Source organism: Gymnoscopelus microlampas (assembly GCF_963454915.1).
Source record: "Gymnoscopelus microlampas genome assembly, chromosome: 6".
Taxonomy (NCBI): Eukaryota; Metazoa; Chordata; class Actinopteri; order Myctophiformes; family Myctophidae; genus Gymnoscopelus; species Gymnoscopelus microlampas.
Window position 1 is genome coordinate 22824731 of NC_139943.1, and position 25037 is coordinate 22849767.

At 42.2% G+C, this 25037-nt stretch overlaps 1 protein-coding gene across 1 annotated transcript; it reads right to left on the reverse strand.

The window, feature by feature from the left end:
* Window positions 1-11024: 11024 nt before the first annotated feature.
* Window positions 11025-22727, reverse strand: drc1 (dynein regulatory complex subunit 1 homolog (Chlamydomonas); the record flags this gene model as incomplete). The annotated part of the gene is made up of 16 exons (XM_084059490.1): window positions 11025-11158; window positions 12475-12577; window positions 13198-13347; window positions 13883-13992; window positions 14477-14563; window positions 15017-15106; window positions 15723-16155; window positions 16523-16657; window positions 16981-17120; window positions 17632-17754; window positions 18354-18440; window positions 19846-19983; window positions 20966-21149; window positions 21309-21421; window positions 21596-21683; window positions 22591-22727. 16 exons carry the CDS (start codon window positions 22725-22727, stop codon window positions 11102-11104), a joined length of 2175 nt encoding a protein of 724 aa, XP_083915616.1. The 3' UTR covers window positions 11025-11101.
* Window positions 22728-25037: the final 2310 nt, after the last annotated feature.

A 25037-nucleotide genomic window follows, 5' to 3' on the forward strand; every position in this document is an offset into this window, starting at 1 on the left:
CATTTACTATTTTACGCATTTCCTATTACATATCGTAGGTTGATGATAACATATTAACAATAATTAATAGTATCAACCAAATATGTAAATATCTAATCTAACAATGTTTGGCTAATCTTATTTGTCTTAAATGGACTTATTTGCTGAATGCAAACTGTTGCTGAGTTTCCTCTGAAATATAACTTCCTCGCACAAATGTATAGCCTACACAAGACAAATATCCTACCTTTAATTTCTCTGCTGTCCAATGCCAGGGTAAAGATTTCAAAAAACAATAGCAGTGAGTACATGAAGAGCCAGTCCATTGTCTTGGTTTTTCTGATAGCATAAAATAAATCTGTAGTCGTCTGGATCTGAACAAAAACTCAAGTGAATGAAGGGGGTGGGTGTTGCAACAGCACTAGATGTGTTTGGGAACAGGAAGCATGCAGGAAACCAAGGTCAAATCTGCTTGATGCCCCACTATCACAGAACACACACCTCAACACCATCACCGGTAGCTCTAAAATCCGTTAACTAAAGATCTCCCACCTCTCCCTCCCTCCTTCTCTCTCTCTCTCATGGTAATGACAACAAGCCACATTAAACATTTTTACCAAAATGTATAAAAGGCCTATAGTAAAATGAATGTTTTTTGTTGTTGTTGTTTTGCTCCAGGAAATAATAATATAAGGCATAAACTCTTTTAGTGAGCAACTAGCACATTTAGGCCTATAACAATACTGTATATTACCAATGGTGTCCTTCACAGGAAAAAAAACAGCCAAAGAACAACAGGTCACACAGTGCACGATTTCTTAATGGGTTTGCGGTTTCTGCCAGCATCAGCATCTTTCACACAGTCATGTTTGGTCTGACAGACCCACTGGAAGAGGCGGGGCTTCCTGTGCATTGTTTCTCTCTATCTCTCTCTCTCTTCCGGCAACTAGTTCTCTTGCATGCACCCACACGCACGTGCATGCGTGTACACACACAGGCACGTGCACGCAGGAGCCAGTCAGTGCCCGAGCACCTGCCCGATTGCGATTGCCTTCAAAAGGTCTTTTTTTGTGCCTACATAATTTGATATGCCTCCCTCATTTATATCTCTCTTGCCGAACCAATCCAGTAGCTTTCCGCCCTGCATCTACATTTACACACACATCACATCAAGGCCCTTTAGCCGTATATACTGTAGGGCATAGGCCCATAAATTATTGTCAATAAAAATTGTCACAAAAAATATATGATAAAAACATTAACTAAAACAAGTGATTTGTCAGTTAATCTAATCTACGCATTGTTAGAAATAGTAAACAATGGTGTATCATATGACAGATTAACAAACCAGATTCAGAAGACATTCACACAAGTGATGTGACACGGAGAACCATTGCTGAGTGCTGCTGCCCACCCAAGTTTGAAACAGAGGAAACAGGTCATAAAATTAATGCTGTCATAGGTGAGTCTAATGCAAACCCCCTTATGTAAGCAATGGACTGGGAATTCAGAACAGAGTGACTTTTCAGACTGAGATGTAATGTGCCCACTCAGATGTTTAATACATAACTTCTCTAAGATGTAAAATAAATATTGATTACATCTGGGGGGGGGGGGGGGGGGGGGTTATTGTGAGATTATTCTTCCCAATGTTGTTGTTATGTATGTAATTTCCAATTCCCCCTTTCACTGTAGTCCCTTGTCACTGCTGAACCGGCCCTAATGATTGTTTCTTTATGAAGGGTGCAGATGAGCACATGCCTTCCCTGATACATGTGATGCGACTAGTCAGCTTCTTCACACCTGACAGTGAGGAGTTTCACCCGGAGGACGCAACGTATAGGAATGTGTAGGAGTGTAGGAATACATAGGAGTCACTAGTGCAGCTACAGAGGTCACCGTCCTCTAACAGATTCACTCCCACGAACACAGCCAATTGTGTTCGTTGAAGCGCCCTGGCCAAACCGGATGCACCGTGGCGTGGAGGATTTGAACCCCTAGTCTCTGTGGTTGTGAGCAGGAATTTTACCCCTGCACTGCAGATGCCCCTATGCAAGTCACTTTCATATGAGACTCTGCTATGCATGATCTTTACTGTGTTTTGCATTCTAGATGTGTTTCTATGAACATAATTTCCTTTCAGAAATGTGGACCCCAACTGCTACAACCATGGACCCGGGGCAGAGATTCTCGATAATACTACACATCCTCTACACCAGTTTTCCAGTTGTTACTTGTTACTGCATGAGGCACATCCTTCCAGCTATCAGCTGGTTGGCTGGTTGTCTTGGTGTCAAGGACACTATGTTCCTATCCAAGCATGGACAGTGCTCTGCTCTGGGTCAATCCTGTGTTTGCTAAAATGAACATTTACGGCAGTGTTGTCTCTTTGAAAGGTGACTAGCACCATGATTGACAACTCTGTGTAATTACACTCGCTATTTATAATTCAGAATACATTTGTGTCAAAGGTTATACACTTTTTAACTTAATACATCATATCGCTGCTGCTGCCGGGCATGAAACATTAAATATTTCATGCCTATACATCTTATGGGCCTATTTTATACTTTGTTGACACAAATGTATGACAGTGTCGCGCCAAAGACAAGCTTGTAGATCTGCAATTTTCACCAGTTAAGAAAATACTTGAATTATTTTGTCCAAAATAGGGAGACCAGGTTAAATGTGGGTCTGTGTGATTATAAATATTTAACCATAATGATAATGATAATGGCCTACAGTATTTGCCGTAATTTGCCATTTTGTGCAAAATCACCTATGCATATACTGTACGTCGGTCTTGCCCTGGTTTGAACCAGCAGAATGACAGTCCAGGCAGGGCAGTGGAACTTGTCCTAGTTTAATTTAAGCTGAAGGAACTGATCTCGTTTACGTCTTTTAAAAGTTTAATGTCTGATTTAATGGCAGACTCCATCCCCACTTGTGACTGCATGCTTCCTTAGTTAGTGTTTGGAGTTTCTTATTGTATGTTTTCTACAGCTGCTATTATTGTTGCCTTATGATTTTTGGTACACTGTAATTTAGTTTTTAATGTACCATTTTTATGTTAAAATAAAAATTAAAAAGTATGTTGTTGAAATTGACAAGGCTCCATAGAAAAATAGATATTGTATCTGTGTATATAAATAAACGCGTGTGTGCGTGCGTGCGTGAATAATGGATCTCAATTGTTTTTCTCTGTTGTCTGCTCCAGGGAGCAACATGAGGGACTTTGTTGTGCTTTCAGGAATACAATAAACTAAGACAGGCAGGACCTTATTGGAAGCTGATTAGTCACACTTTCCTAGTCATGATAATTTAGAACTTATGTAGTCTCTAGTCAATCATGGAGCACCATAAGGTGGCTAGTATGTAGAGCTCAGGGAGTAGATATATTGTATGGCTATGGTTGATCTTTGAACAGAAATACTTTTACAGTGAGGCTTTTATATGATTTGTTCTTAACGATAAATGTTTATATGCTGATTTAATTTTTTAAACATGTCAAATTATTAGTAGCCTAATTATTCTGCCAGTATGTAATTTACTGGCTTCATCTATGGTTGTTTTAGTATGTCAATCCCTTTATAATACCCCTTTGAACAATTCTGCATGAAAAGTATAACTGTCATCATAATCCTTTTTACAGCCATGGTGGTCCGGAGGAATGAAACTGGCTCTGCAGCTTGTGAGTAATTAAGCACCACTAGGCAGCACTCACTGGAAGGTGTCTCTATAATGTGAATACTCTTTCTAGCTCTCTTCTATCGCGCAAAAACTAGCCTATCATGTTACCTAATGAATGATAAATGATGCCCCACGAGGGATAGGATCTGCCTGGGGAAGCAAACATGAAACCGGACAACCTTCATTTAGGTTATCCTCGCAGAGTAGAGAGTCTCTTCTACATTCAGAGCACCATTACATCTGAAGGCAGAAATCTTGGGACCTGTGCCCGGTCCTGCCCTTCGATATGTCCCTACGGGCCACATCTCATGGAGACCTGCAGACCTTGTCTTCCTCTATGGGGAGAACCTCGCTGGACAAGCCTTTCTCCATGAGCAGCAGTAATGTCAATGGAGTGAGTCGGTTCGGCAAGGGGGGAGGAGTGGTGGAGGAGGTGAGTGTATTGCCGAGGCCGTGCCGGAGGCCAGTGCGAGCCGTCCGGCCGATCAGCGCCCTCAGCAATGGTGGGACCTTCCTTCAAATCAACCACCTCCAAGGAGAACTAGTGAGGAAAAGAAAGGTAAGAAATGATGTGTGAGTGTGTGTCGCAACGTGGCATGTTGTGAGCGACTAGGGACCAAGAATAGACTCGACCATAATCAACTAAGCACTCATTTATTAAGTATAGAGGATTCAGTCACTCTCAACAGCCTATCAATGCACTGCTGTATGCGAGTGCAGAGGATTATATATAAAACGCAGAGAGGAACAATTTAAAATGTTGTTTTTGGTCACTGTGTGGCTTGATCTTTCCCCAAGGAATGTGAGGATATGAGGAAGGAAAACAAGTATTTATCTAATGAGATCCATATGGAGAGGATCATGATGCGTACAGAGAATGAGCTGACTATGAGGAACCTGAGGAACCTGAACCAGGAACTGCAAGCGCAGGTCAAAGAGGTACGCCCTGGGGTGCCTGGTGGCTCAGTCATTTAGTGCACAGACAATAAGCTCCCTTTGAGCACGAGGACCTGGGTTCAAATCCACTGTCTTGTCTTGCATGTCTCCCCTCTCTCTGCCCTTTCCTGTCTCTCTGGCCTGTAATCTGAAATAAAGCATAGAAATTACAAATAGGAATCTTAAAAAAGAGGTGTGCCCCCCAAGTCACATGACTCAGGTGCAAGTCGTCTGACTTGAACCGAGTCATCTGACTCTGATTTAAGTCTTTATTGCTGATCTTTTACTCTTCCGACATTCATGACCTGCGTCATTCTAATATTTCACGTAAAAATCCCTCCTCATCTTACAACTACTCTTTCTTGACCTAGCCCCCATTCACTACTGTAGACTGACAGCAAAATCCTTGGTGTTACCGTTAATTTAACTCTCAGATGCTCTGTCTTTATTTGTGTATATACAGTATATCTGTCTGCTCTCCCTTCTCTTTTCCTTACTTTCTCTCTCTTTCTCTTTTCTCTGCCAGGCAAAGCAGAAGCTGTACCAGAGTCAGCAGCGGGCGACATTGTGTTCGCGGGCGGCAGAGCACGCCGACGTGTCTCGAGAGGAGGCAGAGAAGACCAGAACTCTGGCAGAGGCCCGCACCCTGAGCTTCAAGCAGGAGTTGGAACAGACAATGGTAGAGAGGAACAGACTGAACGACGAACTGCAGCATCTTAAAAAAGAGGTTACACACAACACGCACGCACGCACACACTGTATATGCAGATGTATGTATACACACACACACACACACAGAGTGGCGTAGCGCAAAATCGCGGGGCCCCAACGCAAAGAGGGGGGGGGGGGGGCTTTCGCAAACGGCATTGAAGATGGTGCTGGGTATGGTGCGGTAAATGCGCTGCTTGCTACACACACACACACACACACACACACACACACACACACACACACACACACACACACACACACACACACACACACACACACGCACGCACGCACGCACGCACGCACGCACACACACACACACACACACACACACACACAGTACATACATACATACATGCTTTATACATACTGCAGGATGTATACATCGCCACTTGGTCAGGGGAGATGTTGTGCTTATGAGCTTCAGGCAGGGCTAATTGTCAACCAGTACATGAAAGCACAGAGACACACAGACACACACACACACACACACACACACACACACACACACACACACACACACACACACACACACACACACACACACACACACACACACACACACACACACACACACACACACACACACACACACAGAAAGGTCATTGACACTTGACACAACTGCCTAATTACATCCCAATTATGGGGCGACCCGATAGCCGAGTGGTTAGGGTGCGTACCACATGGGCTCTAACGCCTAACAGCAAGTTCCCAGTTCCATTCTCGGCCAGCCAAACCATTTGCTGCATGGCACTCCCCTACTCTCTCTCCACTATATACTGTATGTATTAGCACTCACACACACACACACACACACACTATAACAATCATGATATCCATTCCTGTGTTGTTAGTAACGATGCAGAGTAACAGCTTCAGTACAGGTTGTAACACAGTACACTACCTCAGAGCTCAATCCTGCCTGTTTGACTTGAAACCGTCTTTAATTTAGTCTTGATTGAGATCTTCACTTGCAAAATAACTGCTTATCACGTACTACTACTAATAAAGACAACTATTTGCAATATATCCATAGTACATAACAATGTCTATATATATACACAGTATGTCTCAATGTCTGTATATCTGAGGTATGGAGCAATGCATTGTACTTGTTCTTTCCTAGGGCCGATATAGAATACATTTTGCAGTGACATTTTGCCACTGAACTCAAAAGGAATAATCTTACAAGCCAATCTGTTCTCTCTTTACCACAACCACATCTATTTACTGTACAGCAAATAAAATAATAACAATGATGTGACGATGACTTAATTTATAGCTTGTGATAACATAGTGGCCTTCTGTCTTTTCTTGTAGCACACAGATGTACAGCTACTGCTTGCGCAAACAGAGAAGAACTACTTTGAAACTAAGCTGAAGCTGGAACGAGCGTCCGGGGATAAGCGGGCTCTGATGGAGGAGAAAAGGACACTGGAAGGAGAAAGAGATGAGCTCAGACACAAGCTGAGACAACTCACAGAAGAAAACATCCAAGTTAAAGACAAGTGAGTATACAGGTCTGAGGTGGGCTGAAGTCAGATTGGTTTAAGTGATTGTGATTATAACGAGGCAATGAAGCAACGTAATTATTTTTCGAAACAAGGTCAATCTTTCAGCGCAAATACAACCTGTATGAATGAGGCATCACTAAAGTTTGGATCTGAGAAGGGAATCTCAGATCCAACGATGACCCCAGAGTCTTCAACTATATCCCAAACTCTATATCCTATATCCCAAACTAGACTTCCTCTTTCACTCGATCTTCAGACCTTTAACCAATTCCAAGCTCACACCAGGAGAGATACGTACCTTCTGTACTAACCAGGGTATTTGGCCTTACCAGAATAAGGACACTAGGGTTCATGTGGGTAAGGAATTATGGTCTATGCTGATGACACTGTGTTTGGAGAAACATCTTTAACAGCTGGTACCCGCTTCATAACCTCAGTCACTGTCACGTGCCTGCTCTCTCTCACCCACCTCCGTTATTATGATCTATTTGATGAAGTTCTATCAGAATAATACTGTAACTACATGAGGATGTTGAGCATTTGAACAATAAATATGTGAAGAATACTAAGGCAAGAAAATGAAAACATACAGTAGAGATAACATGCAAACACGTAATGAGGAGCAAGACTTTAACCCAAGACTTTGCTAAGATTTACTCAGTGTGTGTGTGTGTGTGTGTGTGTGTGTGTGTGTGTGTGTGTGTGTGTGTGTGTGTGTGTGTGTGTGTGTGTGTGTGTGTGTGTGTGTGTGTGTGTGTGTGAGTGTGTGTGTGTGTGTGTGTGTGTGTGTGTGCGTGCGTGCGTGCACATGCTTGTGTATCTCACAGAGAGGAGAACTCCAGGCGCAGGGCCATGGTGTCAGAGGAGCATAGCAAGAAGGCCAACCAAGCTCAGCGGGAGGCCGAGCAGGAGAGACGTCTGGCTGAGAAGGAGAGACAGGAGCGCACCGGCGAGTGCCTCAACTGGAGAGAGAGACACCAGGTCCTGGCAGACAAGTTCAGAGCTCAGGAGGACCTTGTGGCGATGAGGCAGAACAAAGCAGTAAGTATACTGTAGTGCAGTGGTTCTCAACCTTTTCTGGATCAGGGCCCACTTGAAAATTTCAAGTGTTTGTGGGCTGCCGTGTTAAGTGGTCAGATGGGTGGGCCACGTGCATGTTACAAATATTTGCTGTAGAAGTAAATAGGGCTTTCATGTGAAATAAAGAAGTCAGTATATTGTACTTTAACACGAGCAGCATTAACTGGTACTCAATGTTTCACTACTTTTTCTTTTATACTTTTCACACCTACTGTATATTGAGCTAAAATATCTCATATACAAATAGCTTAAATCTCATACACAAATAAGTTTAGTAGTATTATTGTTGTTGTTGTTGTATCATTGTCACTGTTCATATGTCATATTGTTTTCTCACAGTGTCAGGCCAACATCAAGAGCTATTTCCTCTGCATGACAGAAAGCGATCAGAGGGTTAAGATTCTAAAGAACCAGGACGGCACCCCAAGGAATTTTACAGTGAGTTTGTACTTGCAGTGTAATTCAATGACCTAAGGCAGGGGTTTTCAACTGGTGGTCCGTGGAGGTATTGCATGTGGTCCCTGATCATGCATTCAATAATGTAGGAAAGTGAAGATTGTTTTATTTATTTATTTTCATTATTTTCATATTTTTTATATTTTGGATGCATTCAGTAATGTAGGAAAGTGAAGATTGTTTTATTTATTATTATTATTATTATTATTATTTATTTCTTTATTTTGGAGAAACTTCAATCTCTGTGACAGTAGTATTCCTGCTGGCATACCTGAAGATGTACCCTGTGCCCTGTATATACAGGGCAAGGTTCAAGCCAGAAAATGACATGAGATTCTGTCCCTGTCCACCACAATAGCCAAGAAGAGACAGACATGGACCACCCGTAATCATGACCACTACAGTTGAGAAACAGTGCACTAAATGACCTAGTGACCTAAGATGACGAGTCAATGTTGTCAGTTACTGGGGAAGTAGGAGGTCAAGAAAAGGGAGTTAGAATCTGAGTCATCATTATTAGGAAATGTGCCCATATAAGCATGTGTCTGCTCGCTCATACATAAGTTACAAATCAGTATCAGTTAACATGAGTTTAATATGGAAGGCTGAATAAAGTAACAGAACAGAATAAGGGTAATCGTAGGATAGGAATGTGGTTCTCAACCTTTTTTGAGCTCTGGACCACTAGCAGTGACGGCTCCAGAGAATTCAGACAGGGGGGGCTATGGTGGGGCTGACTTTTTTCCAGCGGGGGCTTGACGCATGCACGCGCGCGCAGCGATGCACACGTGCGCACGATTTTTTTTGCGGTTTCGGGTCGAAAAATGTGCGGGTTTGGGTGGGTTTTGGTACTTTTTTACATGATCCATCATTCGGTAACATAGAAGTCAGTCAATTATTTTTCACATATTTATATATATTTTATTTATTTATTCCATAAAAAAAATCTTAAAAATTGGGTTTGTGGCAGGGGGTGCTTAGGGGGGGCTAGGCCTTCGCTAGGGGGTGCTTGTGCCCCCCCCAAGACCCCCCCCTGGCGCCGTCCCTGACCACTAGCATAATATTTCAGTTAAATAATTACTGTTAATTAAGGGCTTGGTAAAATGTGTTAGTATCGTGCAACAAATTATGTTAAGCCCTTAACAGTCATTTTTTAAGACCATGTGTCCATGGACCGTTGGTTGAGAAAAAGTGTTATAAAGGGTTATGAGTATTTTAGTTCGTATAACTATAATCGTGTTATAAGCAGATTATAATGCATTATAGACATAGGATGCATAGCAAGTGTTACCGGTGTGGTTAAAGCCTATACTGGTGTCCCAATTTTAGGCATGTCATTATAGGCAAAAAGAAAAAGGAATCTTTCAAACAATTCACGTGAGCATGTAGATTGAAATAATTTAGAAAATGTTTGTTGTTCACGAGTCTGGGACCACATCCCGAGATGGCCCTGCCTCCCGAGTCCACCCTACCACCCAGTTTAAAAACAATAATAATAAAATAAAATGCTACGGGCTCTGTTTAAGACACTGCTGCTGCTCTATCACTGTATTCATAATCCCCCCCAAAACATGGTCTTCTATCAGAAAATAAAGGTTTCATTCCAAAGAGGTGAAATGCAAACATTAGTGTTGTGTCATCAATCTCATGCATTGTACCTCCTGTTCAGGAAGGAGACCCTGTTTACATCTCCACCCCTGAACCTGGTCCTGAGGACGCTGACAGGAGCTCATCCAGGTAAATGACTGACCAACACACAGTGCCTTTACCCAACACTTCAGGGGTTACCAAACCGTTCCATGCCAAGGACCCACAAAAGGCCATAGCCAAAAAAAGAGCTGACCTACAAGCTCAAAGCTTTTATTCTCCGTTCCAATTGCCCCACTACATCTATCTATATCTGTCTGTCTGTTTACACATTAAACAGAGACAGAAAGTATTAATTTAACAAATGGACCCTTATGGGTCCATTTGGTTCCATCTGTACACTCTCTGAATTAAATGAATGCTGATTAATAAACACTGAGTAGTTGCCATGGATTGAAATAAAAATGTAACATTTAATTACATAATTTAATGATGTTAACACACACTTTATATACTGTTTATGAGCTGACTTTGGTAACATTTCAGGAGCATGTTGAGAGTATCAGCCCCACAAACGGGAAAGGACACAGGTCCGCCCCACTTTGGAGACCTGCCTGCTATTGGAGGGGACAGACCCGACAGACCCGACTCTGCCCCGCCGAGAAGAAGTCGAAAAGTGGTGGAATATTTCTGGATCAACACAGATGAGGAATGAAGAGCTGGTGACGCTCTCCAAGCCATCCGGTCGAACCAAGACAACAAATAAAGCCATGACATCCTAAAATGTGCAACATGATACCAGGCTACAGGAATATACTGTATGAAGCCAATACAGCTGGACAATCAATATTATATCCATATCCATGATATGGGATTAGATATCATCTGGGATTTTGGATCGCAATGTCGTGATATGGCATAAGTGTTGACTTTTCCTAGTTTTACTTAATGTCTACAAGCTTACAAAGCGTTGTGATGAGACTTATTGTGGGCTGGTAGATCTGCTATTTTTGCTATTTTGGGACCTTTTTGAAAACAAACAAATCAACAAAAAGCCCTACCCCATGTTTACAATCGTGATTACTCCTTGTCTGTAGAACTGTAAATGTTTTCATTCATAGAAAATGTGACAAATAAAAACAAGTAGTCGTTCACTTAGGTCCCAGTTGCATCACCTGGGTGGGAGGTATCTCCAGCTCTGCATTGACCTATCAGAAAGCAGAATGAGAGATACAGTAATGTCATTTTTTTGTTTCGGTTGTTGGGTTTGATTTAATGTCTATTGTTTTGTAACTGTGCTAGGAGGAATATTATTATATGGGTTGTAATTTTGCCCTAACTTATATACATTGACATGAACAGTGTGATCATATCTCTATGCCTGCTTCTCAACAAGCTTAGGTCAATCCTTGGTGCAGATTCTTAAAAGGATCCCTGACTAATAAGCCATATGCCTTAATACATTCTAATTGCACTCTATAACAATTTTTGAACACATCGGGTGCCAGCATTTTATAATAACAGATTACGTTCGGTGCCGAAATCTCACCGTTGAGCTGCGCAGCGCTGTTTACACTGTAGACCCCACGACGTGCATTCCATGAGAAAAAAAGCATGTCTCCATTTTAGCCGATGGTGCTGGCTAACGCGAGTAACAATGGCGGAGCGATCGTGCACACAAAATGAGTCGTTTTCCCCAGCGTAAAAAGTTTCGGAGTTATACGGGTTTTAGAGAAGGAAATAGAGCGGAAGCGGATGTGCGCCATGTTTTTTGACACGATGATGCATCTGGCCCATCCTTGTCAGAAAAAACGAAAAAAACAAAAAGACACCAAACACGGTTTGGACCGTGATCGGCACCAGAGCGCTACTATGTGAAAACACGGTCCAGACCGTGATCGGCACCCGATGTGTTAAAACAAAAAATATTAAATAATTTGTTTATTTTAGAAATTGTTATTTTTTTACTAAAGGGCAATAACGGAAGTATTAAGATGTTTTTCAGAGCACATGCATTCCATACATTCCATAGGGCTGGACCACGCATGGACAAATGACATCATCAACCAGCGACAGACGTTGTCCCCCTTGAGTAAAATATGAACTATTTCTAAAATAAACAAAAATATTTAATTTTAGTTATAGAGGGCAATTAGAATGTATTAAGGCATATAAGGTTTATTAGCCAAGGATCCTTTTACAACACGACAATCAAAGGAAACATCCGCACTCAAACAGTCAAACAGTCTTTAATGTGCTGCAGCACTTCTTTTTGTTTGGGGGGGGGGGGGGGGGGGCGGATGTTTTCTTTGATCTTTATGCTTCCCAACATGTTGAAAGGAAATAAGATGGATTTATTAATAGTTTTCTGTGGTGTTTTTTTTTCACAGAAGAGTGCACAAACAAACACACCCACACACCCACACACACACACACACACACACACACACACACACACACACACACACACACACACACACACACACACACACACACACACACACACACACACACACACACGTACCACTGAGTTGAGAGACTGGTGCAGCAGCATGCGGAGCTCAGCATTCCTCTGCTTCAGGCTTTGTGTGTCAGTGATGAGCTTAGACCTCTCTGCCAGGACCACTCTGGATGACATGATTAACGGAGTTTGAGAAAACACTGCTGTGTGTGTCAGTGTTGATTTTGACAACACATTTTGATTTAGTCATAGTCTTTTGAATAAAATTCCATTTAGTTTTAGTCATATTTTAGTCATCTGAAATGTTTTAGTTTTTGTCTACTTTTAGTCGACTAAATACCATAAAAATGTATAGTAGTAATACCTGATTATACACTTGGTTGCATGCTGAAAATAGCCGATCTACAAGCTCACAACGCGTCGCAGCGCGACGCGTTGTGAGCTTGTAGATCGGCTATTTTCAGAGTGCAACACCCGAGCGCAACCAAACATAAAATGACTTGTCTTAGTTCTACTGGATCTCTTCTCCACTAGTCCCTCCCTAACATTTCCGTCTAGTTTTTATTTGTTGACGAAATTGTCAGTATATTTAGTCTTAGTTTTAGTCATCATAACTTAGTTTTTATTTCGTTTTCGTCAAAAAAGGTAGTTGATGAAAGATTTTCGTCATAGTTTTAGTCGACGAAATCAACACTGTGCGCGTGTGTGTGTGTGTGTGTGTGTGTGTGTGTGTGTGTGTGTGTGTGTGTGTGTGTGTGTGTGCATTTGTTAGGGGGTGCAACTCACTGGTACTTGTCCAGTGCATTCTCCAGCGCGTCCCAGACCTTCAGTTTGGACTCAGGAATGACGTTGGCCAAACTGTCCCAATAGGCTGCATCTTCACAGTCATCCCAGTTGTCCCAGTCATCCAGGGCCCGATGAGAGGCCGATCGCTCCCTGTTAGGACCACCATGAGCACTTATAAGCACCAAATGACCACCCATGTATGACCACTTCAGTCATAAAGGTCTAAATATAGTATTCATTTAACTGTGGGTGTAAACTTTTACCCAATTGACTGGATAAATAAACACTGACAATTTTACTGTGTACGTTCTATATAATATTTCAATTCAATTCAATTCAGTCTTTATGTAAGACCCAGGAAGATCTTGCATTAACATAAATGACAACAAAACGTACAGTATGCTTCATGGAGAGAAACCTTCTCAATGCTGCACAGTAACATCCTTAGTATTAACTATAGTATAGGCTTTCAGAACTGCCAGGACCTATATATATATATATATATATATATATATATATATATTTGTAACTCTTGAGTTGTTACATCTGTATGCTCTCAGAGTTAATATATATATATATATATATATACACACATATATATATATATTTGTAACTCTTGAGTTGTTACATCTGTATGCTCTCAGAGTTAAATGAACACTGAAGATTTCACGGTGTGTGTTCTGACCTGGATTCTCTGCACTGAGCAGTGAAGGCTTTCAGAACTGCCAGGACCTCGTTGGGATGTATGAGGTCCTCCTCTCCTTCTGCTGTACCACTAGACTCACCCGCCCCCTGCTGGAAGAGATAACACTGCTGCTAGTTGTGGAAAATACACTGGACTTCAGCCGCCTAAGTTAAAATCATATTTATTAAAGAATAGCACTAAATATTAAAAGAGTAAAATATTTACTGTTTAAACTACTTCTGGGCTAAATCGTCTGGTGCACGAATGGCACAATGGTTTATTGTTTCTTTTTTTGCATCTTTATTATTCGTTTGTATCTCCTTTTTATTTCTTTAACCACTTAAACCCTATATACTTTGTTGACCCCAGGGGTCTACTTGGTCCCCTCCTATTTTCCCTGTACACCAAATCTCAAAGCTCACAACGCTGGTAGATCTATTTTCAGCTAATGTTCGCCTATTTCCACCAAATTCACCTTGTGACATGCTCAGAATAGGGATGGTAGTGATCACGTGGTTAAATCTTCTTGAACCTCTATATTTGCCTACTCTCCCAGTTTGTCCAAAAGGGTTAGGGTGCCATCACTTTGCTTACCTCAGACTTCTCTCTCTGCTGCTGTCTGTACTTGATGAAGAATTCCGCCAGTTTGTAGACATCATCGTCACTTTCAATGCCCAGGGCCTGGAAGACAACATAACAGGAGTCTATACTAACCAATAACTTTTGTGGTTTGTAGAATAACCACATGGGTGAGGTTTGCCATGTGGGGCCACATAGTCAGGTAGGGCTGGGCAGTAATTGATGGATATTATATCGATGTCGTGATATGAGACTAGGTATCGTCTAAGTGTTGTTTGTTTCCCTGATTTTAATATCTTAAGCCTTATTTTTATACTTTCAAAAATTGGCAAAAATAGCAAACTCGTAAAAAATATGTGCTATTTTAGCTTATTCAGAATTTGGTCAAATATATTTCGTCCATATCGCCCAGCCCTGTAGTAAGGTTTGTAATTAACTATACATTTCTGTCAGATGTAGTAAACCCCATCCATCTGGTACTCCAAACACACCAGCTAACAACAAGCAGCCTATCTTCTACTAGTGAACACTGATGGCCGTACAATAAGAACTCACAGAGAAGATGGAGTCCAACTTCATGAGAGACTGTTCGTCCTTCTTCAGAGGAGACAGCAGCTTTAGGAGTTTGCTCTCTATCAGGAATCCCTAGACAAGAGGATTAGGAGTCAAATCCACAAATCAACGATCAACAGTCAAGCCTCGACTCGTCATATATTTTAATTCTATTTGAGGACTGGACAAAGGAGAGGGCACACAACGCTCCAGTAGACCTGTCCACTCCTGGTTGCAGGGTATAAGTTTCATCTGTACAGTATATTGCTACCTTGAGCCATGAACCAGGCTGCATACAGAGCATGACTGGCCTTCTAGGTTCAAATGGCACTGTATTCTGTATCTATCTTTTATGTCCTTGTTTTGTAGAGCAGTGGTTCTCAGTGGTCTGGGGACTCCCAGGGGTCCTTGAGGTGGTTTCAGGGCGTCCACAGCTAAATGACTGTCTGGATCCTTTAAGGTCTGTAACTCTGAGAGTATAAAAGTGGAATATTTGTACGTTCTCAGAGTAAAATCTAAACAGATGTTTTAAATTGTAGATTGGGGTCCCAGAGATCGTATCAAATGGTGGTCCGTGGCCTAATGCCATATCAAAGTGGAGGTCCTTGAAATGAAAAAGGTTGAGAATCACTTTTTTCAGAGTGTAGATGAACACATCCCTTATGTTAAAGTGCAATAACACACCTTCACCTTCGGCTGTGGAACTCACCGCCTCGTCACACAGCACCTCCAGCAGTCTCTTTACCGTCCACGTCGACACCTTCCCTCTCTCTTCCCCCGCGCTCCACTCGCTTTCCTCGTCCACCTCCACGTGGCTCTCGCTCCTCTCCGCAGCCACGCTCTCCGTCCTCCCATAAGCCGGTCCCGCAGACGCGTCCCTTGTCCCCGGGCCGCTGTGCCCCAAGCGGACGAGGTGGGAGGCGACTCGCAGTGCGCTCCTCTGGGCTCGGTTCTGTTCGCGTGTCTGGGTGTGTCCCGGGCGCTCCGCGAAGGCCACGGGGGGGCGCTCCCAGGCCACACCCAGCTGCTGCTCATGGAGTAGTCGGTCGATTTCCAGAGCCTGCTCCACCAACAGCTTCACCTCGGCCTCGCTCATAAGCCACACCTCCTCATACCTGCCGGTGCTGACGGCTGCAAAGTGCCTGGAACGACAGAGCGGGTCAAAGGTCACGGTCAAGTGTTTCCTAAACATACTGTAGCTCGGCGACCCAATTTTGAGTCGCAGACCCATATCTATGGGTTGCAACTTGAAGTAAATATCCCGTCTTTTAACCTTTCCCAAAACATTTTATACACAGCTTTTGTGAAATTTTCGAAAGACCTGGAAATAGCCGGTTGGTCGGCTATTTTCATTATTTTTGAAAAAGGACATAGTGGTTAATTGATCATGTATTTCTGATACACCAATACACGGGGATACACCAAATTTCCCTTTTGCGTTTCAAGCTGAAAACGTTTGGCAATCCCTGATTAGACAGAGAGAGTCAGAGAAAGAGCGAGAATCCCCACCTCTTTTTCTTCTGTATGTCTTTACACTCCTGCACGCTGCGTTTGTAGTCTCTAGTCAAACTCTCTATCTCCTCTTTAGACAGCTTCTCCTGGGCGCCACACCTGCTCTTCAACTTGTTCAGCACATCCCACAGTCTGCAATACACACACAGCACTGGATCATTTGAGTGTGTGAGCACGGTTACAAAGATGTTCTCAATTGGATTTATGGTTGAAAAAGATCTTCAGACTTAAGGGTTATGATTGGTAACAGTTTGGGATTAGGAGGAGCATTTACAAGGTTTAGGGGTGAGGCCTTAAGGTTATGGTTTGTTTTAGGATATGCCAGGGTTATGGATTTTGAGGTTAGGGTTAAGTTGTCCCAGGCCAGCAGGTTAGGTAAAAATGCATATTTTTCTTAAGTGGTTTTGATGTCCCCACAAAGATATTAAGATATCAAGTGTGTGCGTGCGTGAGACCTGCTGATCTTCCTCTTCTGCTGGGACTTGGTGATGGTGTTCTCCTCGTCTCTCTTTTTCAGCACCTGCACGTTGTATTCCAATTTCTCCTGGTTCAGCTGGTAGGTCGCTTTCATCTGCTGTAGCTCCTGCTCCAGCACCTGTTTGTTTGTTTATTATTAGCACTATTCTTAAAAACAAAATACCCCTAAAAAACTGCACAAATACACAAGGAGAAAGTGAAGTAACAAAAATGGGCTTTTGAGAATAATTTAAAAAAAACAATTTATGAGTATAAAAGTACCATTAGCAGCCCCTAGAGGACATGCAGCTCCTTATACACCCTTTGGATGGCTTCATTTTCTCACATTTTTGAGTTTCAACATGATGTCTTGTGACAATTTTCAGAAGACTGCAGGATCCATTTAGCCTGATTATCAGAGATTGGGCGGGGTCTATGGTCTGGATCCATTGCTTTTGAGTAGAGCCCTCCTGCCTCCTACCCTGTTGTTGGGTTATGTTTTTGGGACCATGGATTCTTTCTCTGTGATAAAAAGTATAGTATTGTATAGGACCCCCTCTAAAATGAGATGCTTTATCTCAAGGGGCTATCCTTTCAATAAATTCTGACCAATAAATTATGACCATAAATTAAATTAAGTGTTTGTTGACCTGAACATCTGTGTCCAGTTTGATCTTGATGGTGTTGTACTCCTCAGCGCTCTCCAATCTCAGCTTCTGAAGTGAGGCCTCAAATTCCTCCACCTTCTTCATCCTCTGCAGCAGGTTCTGCAACTGGAGGCAGCGTGACATTATATTGACATGGGTGACTGTTAGGACAGTGGTTCCCAACCTATTTTTCCTGGAGCACAACCCCCCCTCCCTTGTTGCATCTGACAAAAGCTGAGACACCCTAAACGTGCATGTACGCATTTGTGATTTTGCCTGACATACTTCGACAGCAAATAGTGAAAATAGCTGATCTCCAAGCCCACAACGTGCCACACGCGTTGTGAGCTTGTAGATCTACTATATATATATATATATATATTTTTTTTTTTAAAGACTATTATTGACAATTTATTTAACAATTTAACAATTTACAATTGACCAAAATTAAAATTTTGGACCTCCTCCAAACAGACATGGCCTCACACTAGCCTGGTAAAGCCAGGCTAGCCTCACACGGCCCTGTGATCTTTGGCGCCCACCCCAAAGGGGAGCCCGGACCCCAGATTGGGAACCACTGAGATAGGGGAAGAAACCTTCAATCTGTGCAGTGCACCGGTCTATGGGTGGCAAAGAGCAAGGGAAAGACAGAGTGAACGATTAAGAGGAGGAAGAGAGCGAAGGAAAGAGAGAGTTAATGATTATATCACTTCTATCATGCTTACCTCCCTGTCCCGTCTCTCTTTCATAGACTGCTCCCACTTATTTCTGTTTCCAGTCAGCAGGACCTTCCGTTCCTGCATGTAGGCGTTCTGGGAACGGCACAAGCAGCCCACATGCAATCATTAGCCAGGCTGATAGGTGATAGCAGTAGGCTGAAATAGTAGAATCTCACCACTAGCACACACACACACACACACACACACACACACACACACACACACACACACACACACACACACACACACACACACACACACACACACACACACACACACACACACACACACACACACACACACACACACACACACACACACACACAGACGTACAGATGTACATACAGTATGCAGGTAGCACTAATCCCAGCTGCTGCCGTGATCAAAGACCATTCAATTGGAGGACGGCCAGTGTGGCTGCACAACCACTCTAAAGTCAGGGTCAAGAATTTCCAGTGTTTTTATGCATAGTACTCCCACTCATGACGCTAATAGGATCTTCCTCAGATAAGGTGTGTATAAGATGTACAGTATATGTGTATATGTGTCATACCACAACGGTGCTCTGAAGGTAGGGGTAGGGGGACTGATAGCCAAACAGTCAAGCACTTATAACTACACGTACGTCTTAGTTTGACTGAAGGGAGGAAAAGACTGCAAAGTGGAAGAATGGCCTTTGGTTTCCTAGTTTAGATCTGTATTTATCATGGTATAAAAGTATAGGGTATAAGTACATATAGTAAGCATATGATATACTGTAGGTACACATACAGTATACAAGGCGGCCGCAGCGGTAGAGAGGCCGTCTAATCAGAAGGTCACCACCAGTTCACTTCCCGGTCTATGTGTCCCTGAGCAAGACACTTAAGCCCTAACTGCCAGACACTCTTATCCACTGACTTACAAAGTGCAAGATCATAATAAACCCTGGTCAACAAATGAGGTTAATGGTCACATAAGTAGAGTGCAAAGAAAAACAATGAAGTGCTATAGAGTAACTAGACAAGGTACAAGCTAAACAATTATAATAACATAAAATCTGGCATCTGTCTAAACAACATGCTGTCTAAATGACATACTTATCATTTGTGGCCACACATCTATCTAAATAATATATGTGAACACTGAACAACACATATAACAGTATATAAAGAATCAGGAGATATGAAACAGGAAGTGATAGTATTGCTTAATAGTTTATATATTTTGATGTAATATCACTATGCTGATATTGAAGGTTTAACAGAGACTATCATGGTTGAGTATATGATTTCAGTAGCTTGCACCCTATTATGCTGGTGATACCACATCCTTTTGTCAGATCTTTGTCTGTGCCCAAAAATGGACAAATGCACATCATCTGGGTTTGAAGGAGATAGAGTAATAGCAATAGAGTGGTACGTAAAGCATATACATCTTTGAAATAAATCTTAGATATTGGTGTGCTTTTGAGGGTGGCCGTAGCAGAGTGGGTAGAGAGAGTCATGTCACATCCTACCTCCATCTGGTCGAGCTCCTCCCTGTAGGTCTTCTTCAGAGTTCTGACCTGCTCCTCCATCCTCTCTATCAACAGGTCCACCTCCTCTGCCTGCTTCTTCAAGTCCTTAACGTAGCGGTCATCACTGGCTTTGAGCTCCTGTCAAAACACGCAAACAAGTGTGTTGCGAGGTGTCCCCAGCTGACTGATGAAATGACTGATGACTAGTGATTTCACTTAGGACTTTTAAAAAGACTAGAGGTTCGGGCCGATACGCAGCCCTCACATGCCTACGCATGCCCACTTTTGTGCCCATATATGGAGCTGACTGATTTGTTTAAGCCCTGATGACACATTAAGGTTAGGCAACACACTCCATATTTGGGCGTAGCTGCATTGGGAACTTCTAATATGGTTATGTCTGAGTCTGAGTGACGTGGCCGTGGTCCGCCGCCTGCCCGCCTACCCATTTTTTCCCCCCATTGTTTTTCACCCAGTGCCAATTGTCTAAGTAATCCTGGGCACTCCCTCTGCCAGCCTGGGGAGAGCCCAGAGCCGAACTCATGCCTCCTTCAATGCATGAGAGCTAACAAGCCTTCTTATCACCCAACTCCCGGGGGAGTTTCCCTGGTAGGACGTAGCGTGTAGAAGGAACACGTTATTCCAACCAGTTCCTTTCCCCTCCATCAGGCGCCCCGGATGACCAGGGGGAGGCAGTATAGAGACCAGGATTACTGCATGTTTTTGTGAGGGTACCTACCCTTAGGGACACGGGGAGAACATGCAAACTCCACACAGACATTTTAATATAGGATTACAATGGTAGTTCTTGCTTTAAGGTTTATTATTTATTGGTGTTTGTTCATGTTTCATTGAATTTATTTGGTCGGTGACTGTTAGACTTTTAAACTTCAGGGACTCTCAGTGGAGCATTGTTCGGTAGTCAGCATGTATGTTTCTTTTATGGAGGCTTGTGCTGTATTTGTAAATTTTTACACATGTTCTAACATTTCTGCCTCTTGTCAAGTGCATTCTTGCAAAAAACGTATCAACGTATTTGTTACTGGATAAATAAAGGGTCCATTTGGCTCCATTTGCAGACTCTCAGAGTTAAATGAACACACAGGATTTGACAGTGTACCCGCTGCAGGTCTGTGATGAGCTTGTTCTTGTCCTGGAGCAGCTGAGCACACAGCTGCTGCTGGCTCTTCAGGGTCTCTGCCACCTCCTGAGGAATCACCTTCCCCTCCGCGCTCATCCACCTTCTGTTGATCTCCTCAAACTTGTCCTGGCTGGACTCGGCCTCGCTCTCTATCTCCTCCACTCTGGGTGGGCAGGGGATGGAGGGAAACAGGGATGGACATGAGTTCTAATCCCATATAAAATGTCACCTAAATACCAGATTTGTAGAACCGTTTTGCTGAATGTTCGCATCCAGAATATGGAGGCTAGGCATCATGTGTTTACTAAATGTGGGACATTACCTTAGTCTTTGAGTCTCTCTCAGTTGTGTCCTCCGGTGAGACTCTCTGGCATGGAGAGCTGTTTGTATGTTGGTGACTATCTCAGTCCCGTCATTCAGCAGGGTGATGACTCTCTAAAAGGGAGGTAACGAGTCAAGAAAGGAGCTGGTCTTAACGGTCTGAACAATAGGAAGAATTGGCTTTATCTGAATTCACAAAATGCTGTTAAATGTTGTGAAGTGAATTTCCTTGTTAAATATGTTTTCTAAACAAGAAAGCAACTCAATCATGTGAGCGCCTCAACAAACCTTTTGACTTTTATCCACTTGCTCTTGGCTTTTCCTCTCCTCTTTGATCTCTTGCTTGTCACCCATGAGGTCACCTCCCTGCTCTTGTCTAAGGAGACAGGTGGGTGCATGGTGTTGAATGTAACAAGTATGCGGATCACATGCCGCATTGCACCGAAAATAGCTGATGTAGCCTACAAGCACACAACAGATTGTGGTGAGATGTGCTGAGAGCTTTAAATCTGCTGTTTTCGTTGCGTGACTCTGCTGTACTAAAAGCTAAAACCACACCAGTCCCATGCCTTAACTTAACCATAATATAACCTAATGCATTTTAATGCATTAAATTATAGATGCAGAATGGTTATGTGAGATTAAATATATATATATAAATAATGGGTAGCCTACTCTCTCCTGAGTCCTGATTGAATAACATTGGTGCCCCATCTGAGTTTTATTTTCAGTTCACTAGAGCTGGAGAGAGGAGGAGACCCCTGTTACTGAACAAACATTCTATATCAATTATTTCAGAAATATAACGTAGGCCCCCGTTAAGGCACAGGGTTGGTGTGGTTAAATCCAGTTGTGGACACAGTACTCGAGTCAAAGTATTAACTCCTGGTCAAATATTAGCCTACTCAACTTCAAGTGAAAGTTGCCTATCACCAGAAATGAGAGATCTCATCAGACATCTCAAGGGGGTTATCCTTCTAATAAAGGTACTATATATAATCCTTTTAGCATCCATTTGTATCTAACTGTACTGTCTGCGCTTCAATCAATCAAAAAAATTGCTCAGGTTTGTACTTGAGCTAAAGTGCTGGAGTACTTTCTTTTAAAAAATACTTACAGTAAGTATTCAAGAAGTACATACTTAAGTATTCAAAAGTAGGCTACTTTGGGGGGGGGGGGGGGATCAATAATAGTTAAAATAGCAGATCTACATACTTACAACACCTGCCTGACTGTCACCAAGTGACAAGTAGTAGCACAACTCGCCAGGCGGTCAGTTTTACCTTGTATTAGCTTCATGTCGTGCTGCTATACGGAGGTGGCGAGCAGCTATTCTCTCCTGTGGGTCTTTTGAGCCCAACGAAGGTCCTGCAGCCGCTTCTTCTGCAGCTTCAAGCGGAGGGTCGAACGTTTCATTCATACTTTAGTGCACGTGGGTGGAAACGTTGAACGATCTGCTATTGTTAGACTTATCCCTAAATTCACGGAGGAGAAGACGCTAGAAATACAGCAATGCAGAGCACAGCAGTTAAGGTTAAGGACTGTTATGGTGAACGTTGCTATGGTTGCGTCGTGGCCCCCAGGCGGTGAGGTTACATTTGGCCACTAGATGTCGCCATGTGATGGTTTGGATCAAGTGTAGCCTACACCAGTAGTAGCCTACTCAACCTGTGGGAAGGGACCCCCAGGGGATTTTTTTTTGTTGGGACTTTTAAGACCTTGTTAACACCTCAAAAAGAAAGAAAGACCATTACTGCATTAAAAGTTATCAACAAACTATACTATACATCTGGTCAAACATATAATATAAGAAAGAGGCAAAATTGTGAAAATAGCAGATCTACAACCTCACAACTGCTGCAAATCGGCTATTTTCACAATATGCATCTGTGGAACCGAAAATGTAATGCCTTAACTCCTACATTCCAAGTGTTTATCAGGGTGGGGGTCCCCAGTTCAAACATGATTGTTTTGGGGGGTCGCGGCATGAAAAGGTCGAGAACCACAGGCCTACACAGTGAATTAACTAGAGAACCTATTGGTGTTCTTTTGCAATATCAATTGATTTTATTGAACTCCTGATATACTGTATAAAGGTGAATAATTTTACGAAGATTATGGGATGTATTACGTTTTACGTTTTTTACATTATCAATTTACCCCACACTGGGGACAAGCCAAAGACACTTTTTCAGTGATCATTAAGTTATCTAGACAAAATGTTTTAATTATAAAACTACCTTTACCACGGAGTCAGGTCAGACATTTTGACTAGTAAACACAGCTTTAGGTAATGACATTAACTGTGGATTTCATAATAGGTGTTAGTGTGTAACAGCAGGGACAGTCACAACAGACACACCTAAATCAAAGAATTAACATTTAAGCAAAACTGCCACAAACCCTAAGACAGACAAAAGGTATTGAAGTCAACAAAATGGTGAGTAAATCTTTTATTGTTCCAGTTTAAAGCCATGACAAGATTGTATTTTGCACAATAATCATGGTTCTCAAAAGCAATGCCAGGACATCTGCTGAAAATACTGCATTACTTCCTGACTGCCAATATAAAATTGGCCAAATGTGCACTTGCTTAGCTGAAAAGCAAACTGATTACACTCACATTGTCAAGATTCTCATTTGCAGATCACAGAATTAAACACTTGTAAACAAACTTAAGTCACCAAGCACATCTTGCATAAAAATAAAAAAAATATTGTAACACTAAGGTCAACTTCTTTCACATTTCTTGGAATTCCTCTTCTGAAACACAACTTTAAAACAAAGAATGGGTATTGTAGCAGGTTAATAGAAAATATACCATCATCTCCCTCTGGTGACTGTGGAAAAACAAAGCAGTCATCCCATGTCTGAAAATGAAGCACTAATCCCATGTCACAAAATAAAGCACTAATCCCATGTCACAAATCATAGCACTTATCCGATGTCACAAAGCAAAGCACTCATTCTGTCGCAAAACAAATAACTCAACCCATGTAGTGCTGCCGTAACATTTGATGACCGTTTCAAATATAGTTTCAACATTGGTCTTATCAGGTGATGTGAACATCTCACCAGTGGAATGTTTGAGTAACCAGGAATTCAACTTTGTCCAATAACGGAACTTCCCAACAATTCACTGATCGAACGAGGTCTATAATGGGCATGAGAGCTTACACAACAAAGATGATTTGTGCTGGAGTTCAGTGCTTTTTCAGATACCTACATGAACATACTATATTCAAATTTCAAACCAGGATTGGATCATGCGTCATGTTTTACACAAATCCTGGTTTAACATGACTTAATGTTTCATAGTTTTTGGAAGCCCAGTGTAGAACCAGTGGGTAGACATATCTGGTACCATGAATGGAGGTAAACTTACAAAGACAAGTAGAGCCGCCTAAACAGAGGGACAACCCCAAGACAAAGCAAAACAAGCTCCTCTCGGCTTTTGAGTATAGTTATAGTTTGTAGATCACAAGGAATAAACCACCAACAATATTGTAGGATTCATCACAAATAATGCACCTTGCTCAAAAGTCTGCTCCTCAGTGTAGATAGTGTATGGACTGATTTACAATCTTAATGTATCCCTCAGAGAATAAAGGAGGTTTTAAAGTGTGGGATTCACAACTCCGTTTTTAATGCTAGATTAAAAACAAGATCACAAGGCAGTTAACTATTAGCACCTACAAAGTTTAACGTGAAAAACGGACCATCATTTATC